Below are 10,522 nucleotides of genomic sequence, written 5' to 3' on the forward strand. Positions count from 1 at the left end.
AGTTTACGGCGGGTGGGGGGGGTCTCTTTCACTGAGGACTGGTTAACATGCAATGACTTACTAGTGGGTTATGTGAAGACCCAGCGACTCCACATCCCCCCACCAGCAAGCTCCTTGGGCAGCGCCCCCCCCCCCCATCCCCCTCTATGTCAGGGACTCCCTGCCTCTCATGCCTGGTGCTCTGTGCCCCCTTCCCCCAGGCCAGGGGCTGTGTGCTCCCCCATTATCCACTTCCACCCTTATTGGGGTCCACATTCTGCCCTGCCCTCATTCCAGGGGTTCTCCGTGCTCCCCTGTTCCCTCCTTATTTGGATTACGGGAGCCCCAGTCCCGGCCCAGGACCGCACCGTGCCAGGCGCTGTACAGACAGTGCCAACAGACAGGGTGTGTGGGGCTACACCTGGCGTGCAGGTGGGTAGCACCCGACTTCCCCTCCCAAAGCGAGGAGGAGGGACGGCCCCCCCTGGTCCTGCCCCAGTGCACAGGGCGGCCCCCGTGACCTCCTGACGTCCCTTCCGGCCTTTCCCGTCTCTGATTTCTCTGACCGCGTGTCTCTGCAGGGCCCGTGTCCCCCTCGCCGCCCCGCCATGACCGTCACCTACACGGCCCGCGTGGCCAACGCCCGTTTCGGGGGCTTCTACAAACTGCTGCTGCTCTGGCGTGGGAGCATCTACAAGCTGCTGTACAAGGAGTTCCTGGCCTTCTTCGTCACCTACCTGGGGCTCAGCCTGACCTACCGGTGAGGGGGGGCCCCTTTGCACGCGCGTGTGCCCCTGGGCCTGTGCACGGCTGTGGTGAGCGTGCCCCTTGCACATGTGCTTGTGGCTCTTTGCACGCGGGTGGGGGGAGAACATGCCCCCAGCCCCTCGCACGTCTGTGTGCCTGTGCTCTCATGAGGGGGGAGGGGCATGCAGCACTTTGCACACGTGTGTGGATGCCCCATCCCCGTGCACGGTCTGGGTGGAAAACCCCCGAGCAAGGGCACCAACCTCCTTGCATTTCTCTCCCCCCCGGCCCAATTCCCACCCGCAGCTTTGTCCTGGCCGAGGATCAGAAACGCTACTTTGAGAAACTGGTGATTTACTGCGACAACTACGCCAACCTGATCCCCGTCTCCTTCGTGCTGGGTAAGAGCTGGGACCCCCCCACATTCCCCGCCCAGCCCCTCGTGTGAGAGACATGCCCTCCTCCCCCAGGCCCCTTTGCCCTCTCCTAGGGCGGGCAGGCACTATAGGGTGTATGGGCCCCACTGGCTCCCCCCCCCGGGGGGCAGAATACCCCTCTGGGCTGTTTGTAGCACCATGAGGGGGCGATGGGGGGGCTTGGGCTGTGGGTGTGGGCTCAGCTCTCCCACCAGGGCGGAACCAGCCCTGGGTTCGAATCCTGCTAGGCCCCTCAAGCCAGGGGGAATGGGGTGAGAGCGAGCGACTCATCCCAGCCCCACTGGACCCCACTGACCTCCCTGTGTTTGGGGCTTGTTTTCTGTCCCCCGCCGGGCAGTGCTGGGGTCCAGGACGCCGGGGTTCTGTGGCCGGCTCGGTCCCTGACTCCTGTGTTTGTCCCTTTGCCCGCAGGCTTCTACGTCACGCTGGTGGTGAACCGGTGGTGGAGCCAGTACAGCTGCATGCCCATGCCCGACCGCCTGATGTGCGCCATCTCCGGCTCCGTGCACGGCGGGGACGAGCGAGGCCGGCTCTACCGCCGCACCCTGATGCGCTACAGCAGCCTCTCGGCCGTGCTCATCCTGCGCTCCGTCAGCACCGCCGTCTTCAAGCGCTTCCCCACCATCGACCACGTGGTGGAGGCAGGTAGGTGCCGGGGGGCGCTGGGCTGCAGAGAGCCGGGTGGGGGCTCAGCAGGGGGCGCTCTGCCCTCCCAGTCAGGGCTGACCCCAATGCGGCACTAGGGGGAGCTGTGCTGCAGGGAGCGGGGCGGGGGCTCAACAGGGGGCTCTCTCCTATCCCGATTCGAGCTGCAATCCGTTGGGAGACAAAAATCAAGGGCCCAGGCCCTCGCGGCCAGTAAAACTCCACTGTCACTTCGCATTTGTGTTTGGGGGGGGGGGGGGGGTTGAACCCCGGCGGCCTGGCCGGTGTCCAGCACCGGGAATTCCTTTCCACCTCCCTAACTCCCTCCCGCTGCTTCAGCTGTATCCAGAGCTCACTTCACAGCCTGATCAAAACCTTGGCATGGCTGTTCAACAGCCTCTGTGCCAAAAGCAGCTGCATCTCAGCGCCGGGCCAGGGCTCTCTGGATAAACAGCCCCTGGCCCCACCCCAGAGGCGGCTGCATCTCAGCGCCGGGCCAGGGGTCTCTGGATAAACAGCCCCCCTGCCCCACCCCAGAAGTGGCTGCATCTCAGCGCCGGGTGAGGGGTCCCAGTGTAGAGTCTGTTTAAAGGGGGGAGGGGGGACTGTCCAGGGAGGCTGATGAAAGGGGTGTCTAAAGGGGCGGAGGGGCAGGTAGTAACAATGCCCCCCTCCTGCACTGGGGTCCGGGTTGCTCATGCTCGAGGCGAACCCCATGTGCCTCTCCTGCTCCCCCTGGTGGCCAGACCCCGCGGAGACGTGTGAGTCCCTGTAGTGGGGGCTGGAGGGGCTGCGGGACGCAGAGGCCACAGGTTTGGTCCCCGGCCTGGGCTGGGGGGCAGCTGGGTGACCCCTTCCCCTCGCCCGCAGGCTTCATGACCCGGGAGGAGAGGAAGAAATACGAGAACCTGAGCTCGTCCTACAACAAATACTGGATCCCCTGCGTCTGGTTCACCAACCTGGCGGCCCAGGCTCGCAAGGAGGGGCGCGTCCGGGACAACTGTGCCCTCAAGATGCTGATGGAGGTGGGTGGAAACCCGGGGGGGGAGTGTCTGACTGGGGATGCCTGGGTTCGGTGTCCGGCTCGGGGTGTGGGAGCCCCGGATGCCTGGGTTCTGTGTCCGGCTGGGGGGGGGGAGCCCCAACCACCTGGGTTCTGGGCCCAGCTCTGGGTTGGGGAGTAGAAGGCCCGGATGCCTGGGTTCTACCTCTTGTCCCAGCTGGTTTGAATCCAGCCCCTGGTGGTGGCTGGCAAATCCGGTGCCTCATCTGCCAGGTGATGAGTTTGCTGGGTCTCTGCTCAGTTCCCAGCCAGCTGCGTCCTATCAGCACTAACTGGGGGCTGATGGGGACAACTGAGCCCCCCCCCCAAGCTCTAGAGGGGACCCCAGTGAGGGGAGCCACCTTGGCAGTGGTGGGGGCTCTGTGCTGGGCAGGGGGCATTTCCTGGGGATGCCCTGAGTCTGTCCCTGGGGGACTGTCAAGCTGCCCCCCTCAGCAGGGATCTGCCCCCTCCCTGGTTCTGAAATGCCCCCCCCCTTTCCAGGAGCTGAATCAGTTCCGTGCGAACTGCAGCATGTTGTTCCACTACGACTGGATCAGCGTCCCCCTGGTCTACACGCAGGTGAGCGCCGACCCCGTGGAGTGGAGGCTGGCGGAGCCCGGACGCCGGGGTTCCGGACCTGGCGCTGGGATAGGGAGGGGAGGGGCAGGGCTGGGGGAGCCCAGATGCTGGGGTTCCGGGCCTGGCACTGGGATGGAGAGGAGGGGGGAGGGGAGGGACAGGGCTGGGGAGCCCGGACGCCAGGGTTCTGGGAATGAGATGGGGAGGAGAGGGAAGGGGCAGGGCTGGGGAGCCCGGACGCCGGGGTTCTGGGGATGGGATGGGGAGGAGAGGGGAGGGGCAGGGCTGGGGAGCCCGAACGCCGGGGTTCCGGGCCCAGCGCTGCCCTGACTCTCTGCCCTCGCCCCCAGGTGGTGACCATCGCCGTGTACAGCTTCTTCGTGGCCTGTCTGATCGGGCGTCAGTTCCTGGACCCAGTCCAGGGCTACGAGGGCCACGACCTGGACCTGTGTGTGCCGGTCTTCACCCTGCTGCAGTTCTTCTTCTACGTGGGCTGGCTCAAGGTGCGCGCGCGGGGGGGGGGGGGGGGGGAGAGCAAGACGGGGATGGGGCAGGGTACTGGGGGAGGGGGAAGACTCCCAGAAGGGGGTTGGGGGGCAGAAAGCTGGGGGAGGGGCCTACCTCCCAGCTGAGCCGTGCTCCACACAGGTGTCTGAGCAGCTGATCAATGCTGGGGGAGGGGCAGGCCTGGAAGGGGCATTAGGGGTCAGGGCGCTGGGGGAGGCTCTGCCCCCCCCCAGCTGAGCCGTGCTCCCCCCCAGGTGGCCGAGCAGCTGATCAACCCCTTTGGGGAGGACGACGACGACTTCGAAACCAACCTGCTGATTGACCGCAACTTCCAGGTACCTCCCCCCACCCTGCCCCCCACCCCCCTGCCAGCCCCACAGACTGTGGGGTCCTGACGAACAGGCAGCAGGGACCCTCCCCACAACTTAGTGTCTGGCTCCCGCTCCCACAGCCAGTCTGGGGCAGAGCCGGGGCTAGACCCCAGGAGTCCTGACCCCTGCCCTGCCCCCCAGGTCTCCATGATGGCGGTGGACGAGATGTACGACGACCTGCCCCTGCTGGAGAAGGACCGTTACTGGGACGCCTCCAACCCCCGCGCCCCCTACACGGCGGCCACCGTCTTCCTGCTGCACCAGCCGTCGTTCCAGGGCTCCACCTTCGACATGACGTGAGCCTGGGCCGGGGGGTGCTGGGGGCTCCCTTGGTTGGCCCCTGGACCACAGGGATCCCAGGGGCACTTGGGCCTCTCTACTGAGGGCTCACCCAGAGGTGGCTGCAGCTCAGCGCCGGGTGAGGGACCCGTGTATAACGAGGGGCCGTGCCCCACCCCAGAGGTGGCTGCAGCTCAGCGTATGTCTAATGAGCAGTGCTCCACCCCAGAGGTGGCTACAGCTTAGCACTGGGTGAGGGACCATGTATAACGAGGGGCCGTGCCCCACCCCAGAGGTGGCTGCATTCCAATCCCTGGTCTCTCCGGTGCAGGCTGCCCAAGGAGGACATGCAGTTCCAGCCGCTGGAGGAAATCGAGGAGGGGCTGGAGCCAAGCCGGCACGTCCCCCTGCACCTCCTGAACCGGCTGCTGGCCACGGGGCCCACCCCAGGCAGCTTCGGCCGGCGCCTCTCCCTGCTGCGCCGGAAGAATAGCTGCGTCTCCGAGGCTTCCACCTCCTACAGCTGCCTGTGCCAGGACACGCAGAGCACGGACTGCAGCTGTGGGCCCCCCGCCCGCCGCCTGCCCCTCAGCGAGGTCCCCTTCGCCCCGGAGCAGCGGGGCTGGGAGGGGGGTGAGGAAGCCGGGCCCCGGGCCCCAGGCAGCCACGAGGAGGCCTTGGCCGAGGAGTCGGACCTTGCCCGGCGGTCCCAGGTCTCCTTGCTTCACCCCGACGGCGCCGCCCCTGTGGCCGGCGGCTTCCCTTCGCCACAGGACGTGGGGCCCCTTGTGGACACGTCCTTCCTCCCGCAGCCAGGAGCCGCCCAGGAGCCCCCCGCCCGCAGCGGCCCCCCCCAGTGCCGGCTACCGCCCCTGGCTGCAGAACCGCATCGAGGAGGAGACGATGGCGTGAGCCGGGCTGGGCCGAGACTCGGAGATGCCCTGCGCCCGGGGGAAGCGGGGACCCAACCCCAGTGACGGCTGGGGGCCGACCCCTAGATGTGACGGCAGAGACGCCTGGTTCTGGGCCAGAGGCAGCTAAGCCCAGATCTGATGCCACCAGATGAACTGTTCAAAGGGGGGGCATTAATTGGGGGGCCATCAACCCCTCCCCCCTCCCCCAGCCACCCAGACCCCTGTGCTCCCTGGCTCACCAGCTACGTGCTGGGCCCTGGTGATGCAGCGCCCCCTGCTGGCTGACCCGGCCTGGTCCCAGCTCCGGTCCCCTCAACTCTCCTCCACGACAGAGCGGGACCCTGCTGCAAATGCCCCCATCTTCGAGGCATCGTTTCATTAGCCCTGGGCTGCCCCGGCCTCGCCCCTCGCTCGCCCGCCGGGATTGGACGTGGGGGGGGGGGCTGAGCTGGGGGGGCAGCTTCACCCCTCTGGGGCTGGGGGGAAATGGCTCAATCCCTTTTCTTTCACAGTCTGGTTCCTGCCTTTTTAAATATAATTGTATTAAGCTGCTCTTGTGTGGGGTCTTGGGCAGAGGGTGGTGGGGGAGGTTGCTGGGAAGGCTGGCTGCAGTTCTGTGCCTCAGTTTCCCCCTCTGCCACCAGGAACTACTGTCAGGCAGCTCTCGTGTGCTCTGCTGGAAACATGCGATGGGGCCAGTCCCACCTCCAGAAACTTGGGTCACGTTTAAAATAAAATGGGCTGGGGAGGGGGGCGGGGTAGCCAGGGCCCCTTGCCCCAGGTGTTCCTGTCTCCGTCTCCTCAGGGGCAGGTGGCCCCTCTGACCAGCTTGGTGCCTCTGGCTCAGGTCACACAGTGGCGGAAGGAGCCTCGGCAAGGACCCTGCTGGAGAAGTGCTGTCGGCCTGTGGCGGGACCAGGGGTGGGACCTGCCCCTGGGGGTGGATGAGGGAAAGGTCCTAATCATGAACTACGGCACTGCTGCAGCTCAGCGGGGGAACCCCAGTGTTCTCACTTTCATGCCACAGGGGGTGGCAGCAGGGAGCTGGTATTTGGCCCCTGGGGGCAGGAGTAGAAGCCTATGGGACCCCTGGATGGGGGGCAGGTTCAGAGCCTGAGCCTACTTTGAACAGCTGCATCTTCTGCTCGGAGTTGCATCTCGGTGCTGGGCGAGGGACCTGCAGATAATAAGCGGCTGTGTCCCACCCCCGAGGTGGCTGCATCTGCGTATAATAAGCAGCAACTCTCACAGGTGGGCCCCCACCCCGGTGCTCAGGGCTTGAAAGGCACTCCCAGCTGGCAGTACTGTCTGCGCTGCCTTGGGGCGAAGCCGGCCGCACGCGAGCAGCAAACCTACCCCTCCGGAGAGCCGCTGCAGTGAGCCCCTGGCTCTTAGCAGCCAGACAGGTCCTGAGCTCAGATGAGCGCTAGTTGGTGTGATGGCTCTGCCCAGCCCAGGGGGAGGCGATTTCTGCTGGCCCCCATGGGCCCTGAGCTTGCCGCCTGAGGCGGAGAGCCAGCAGCTGGACTGGCCAGAACCAGGGCTGAGGGATGGCCCGTTGAGGCGGTTTTTAAGCCCAGACTGGCCCCTGGCCGAAGCAGCCGTGGGCCCGTGTCAGCCAGAATCTGTGCTTGATGGGGGGGGGGGGGTTTGTGGGCTGATGGCTGGAGATGGTCCGAATTCACCCATCTGGTCTCAACCCAAAAACACCTCGAGGGGGTGTAGCTGCTTCAGGGCCCCCCGCCCGGGGCTGGAAAGCCAGGCAGAGCTGGAGCCGAGCCAGCATTGATGGCTCATGCCCCAGCTGTTTGATCTACACCCCAATGCTGTCACCCTGGGGGGGCTGGGCTCAAGGGCCAGCTGCTGTGATTAAGAGCAGCAAGGTGGGGGTGTCGCCTCCTTTGCGGGAGGGGGAAAGCGAGGCCCAGCCGCTCAGCGCCTGCTTTCAAAGCCCCCGAGTTCAGGGGGAGTTGGGGCAGCTGGACTGAGACCAGGACAGAGCTGGCTCAGGGCCTTCACCGGCCCGGCAGGGAATGGAGTCCTGGGTTTATCGCTGCCCTCGAACTCCAGCCTGACCCACCTTCAGCCAAACGGGGCAAAAACTCCAGGCCCCTTAACTCACAAGCAGGTTTCCAACTGAACCAACCCCCCATCGTTTGGCTCCAGTTGAAATTGGCTTAAAAACCAGCTTGAATTAAACCAGAGCCACTGCTGTTTATCCAGGCCCAGGGGTGCGAGTGGAGACCCCCTGCTCTCCTGCATGGACGGCTGGTTTTAAACCTCTCCCCCTCTCAGGGCTCACTACGAGGAAGCCTGTGAGGGCCTGGGGTTGATCCTGCCGCAACTCTGAACCACCCCCGCTGCTACCTTGCAAAGGTTCATGTGTGGGGAAACCCAGCGGGGTGGGGGGGGATATAGGGGAGACGGGGAGCCCCAAACAGCAGTTTAGGACCAGTCCTGCATCTATCAAAAAGTCTGGTGGCACCTTATGAGATCCACTTCCTGGACACTACAGTGCAAATAAGTGATGGTCACATAAACACCACCCTATACCGGAAACCTACTGACCGCTATACGTACCTACATGCCTCCAGCTTCCATCCAAGACACATCACACGATCCATTGTCTACAGCCAAGCCCTAAGATATAACCGAATTTGCTCCAACCCCTCAGACAGAGACAAACACCTACAAGATCTTTATCAAGCATTCGTAAAACTACAATACCCACCTGGGGAAGTGAGGAAACAGATTGACAGAGCCAGACGGGTACCCAGAAATCACCTACTACAGGACAGGCCCAACAAGGACAATAACAGAACACCACTGGCCATCACATACAGCCCCCAGCTAAAAGCTCTCCAGCGCATTATCCACGATCTACAACCTATCCTGGAAAATGATCCCTCACTCTCACAGACCTTGGGAGGCAGGCCAGTCCTTGCTTACAGACAACCCCCCAACCTGAAGCAAATACTCACCAGCAACTACACACCACACCACAGAAACACCAACCCAGGAACCAATCCCTGTAGCAAACCTCGTTGCCTACTCTGTCCCCATATCTACTCTGGCGACACCATCAGAGGACCCAACCACATCAGCCACACCATCAAGGGCTCATTCACCTGCACATCCACTAATGTTATATATGCCATCATGTGCCAGCAATGCCCCTCTGCCATGTACATTGGCCAAACCGGACAGTCCCTCCGCAAAAGAATAAATGGACACAAATCGGACATCAGGAATGGTAACATACAAAAGCCAGTAAGTGAACACTTCAATCTCCCTGGTCATTCTATTACAGATTTAAAAGTCACTATCATTGAACAAAAAAACTTCAGAAACAGAGTTCAAAGAGAAACAGCAGAACTAAAATTCATTTGCAAATTTAACACCATTAATCTGGGCTTGAATAAGGACTGGGAGTGGCTGGCTCATTACAGAAGCAGCTTTTCCTCTCCTGGAATTAACACCTCCTCATCTATTATTGGGAGTGGACTACATCCACCCTGATTGAATTGGCCCTGTCAACACTGGTTCTCCACTTGCGAAGTAACTCCCTGCTCTCCATGTGTCAGTATATAATGCCTGCATCTGTAACTTTCACTCTATGCATCTGAAGAAGTGAGGTTTTTACCCACGAAAGCTTATGCCCAAATAAATCGGTTAGTCTTTAAGGTGCCACCAGACTCCTTGTTGTTTTTGTGGATACAGACTAACACGGCTATCCCCGATACCTGCATCTAGCATGTGCACCGCTGGCTATAGGGCACAGAGCTGCTGGAGGGGAGGCACTGACACCCCCCCTCCCCCAGGGCTAAGAGCTTGGCACGTTCATGCCCAGATTTAGCTCCCAGCCAGAAAGAGAAGAAATTGGGACGGGGGGGGCACACTGGGACGGGGGGAGGGCAGAGCCTGTGGGACAATCCCAGAGCAGCCCCAGCCCCAGGGAAGAAGGGGGGGGGGAAATCTATGCCACAAGGTGGAAGGAGCAAATAGGGGCAGAGAAGGCCTGGCGTGGGGGAGTCCATGCGATGGTGGGAGGGGGGCAGCCAGGGGCCTGGGGGAGAAGTGGAGGAACACACAGGCCCTGCTCCAGGCAACGCCCCCCACAGCCTCTCACAGCGCAGGAGAGAATCGGGCAGCTGGCCACGGGCCGGAGGATCTGCTCAGAGCCTGGCAGCTGCTGCCTCCAGCCCTGCTGTTCTCCACCAGCACGTGGGGCCGGCCTGGCAGGCACCAGCAGCCCGTGACACTATATGCCAGCTCCCTCCGAGGGGACGTTTGTCTTCTCTTGGCCCTGGGAGATCACCCACTTCCCTCTGGCACTCCCTGCTGCAAGGTGCTGGGGGAGCTGTACTCGTTAAGTCCCAGGGGTAGCGCCCAGCCCAATGGGCAGGAGGGGTGGGGGGCTGCTATTCTCTTCTGGAGGCTGGAAACTGGAAGCCACAGGGCGGATCAATTCCCAGCTCTGCCCTGGGCCTGCTGGCACCTCAGTTTCCCCATCTGCTAAGTGGGGCTAACAATACCGACCTTGTCTGGGGACCAGGGCGCTCTGCAGCTGAACAGTGCTGGAGAAGAGCTCAGGCTCTGCCCTGGCCGCGTGCTGATCCGCCAGGGCCGCTGGAGATCCTGCGCTGGGATGGGTGAGACAGGCCCCAATCGGGCATTGCCTGAGGCAGAGGGCAGGGCTCCCTGGGGAGAGGTGACTGGAGGGTTAATGCTCCCTGGGCACAGCACACCCTCCCCCCCCAGTGCCACACTGGGGGCAGCATTGACCGGGGGGGCGATTGCCCTCTGCTGAGCCCCACCTGCCTGCAGCACCGCTGCCCCTGTGACCAGCTGGGCTGTGGGCAGGGAGAGGAGCTCAGGCTGATGCCCTGTTCCAAGCCAGGCCGAGCTAACAGCAGCCAAGAGCCTGCCCCAGAGATGAGTTTGGGGGGGGGGGGTGTCTCAGCCCAGCCCCCAACCGGGCAGGGAAACATGCTTCAGCTGCCCCTGTACAGCGCCACA

General features: G+C 63.2%; 1 protein-coding gene across 1 annotated transcript; it reads left to right on the forward strand.

Moving 5' to 3' along the window:
• The first annotated feature begins 587 nt into the window (after nucleotides 1-587).
• BEST2 (bestrophin 2) lies at nucleotides 588-5,501 on the forward strand. The gene is given in 10 exon segments (XM_065419619.1): nucleotides 588-739; nucleotides 1,033-1,127; nucleotides 1,575-1,808; nucleotides 2,679-2,833; nucleotides 3,355-3,432; nucleotides 3,783-3,935; nucleotides 4,194-4,274; nucleotides 4,452-4,606; nucleotides 4,921-5,434; nucleotides 5,436-5,501. Coding segments are annotated over 10 exon segments (1,683 nt in total).
• The last annotated feature ends 5,021 nt before the right edge of the window (nucleotides 5,502-10,522 follow it).

The sequence above is a fragment of the Emys orbicularis genome, chromosome 19 (genome assembly GCF_028017835.1).
Source record: "Emys orbicularis isolate rEmyOrb1 chromosome 19, rEmyOrb1.hap1, whole genome shotgun sequence".
Classification (NCBI taxonomy): domain Eukaryota; kingdom Metazoa; phylum Chordata; order Testudines; family Emydidae; genus Emys; species Emys orbicularis.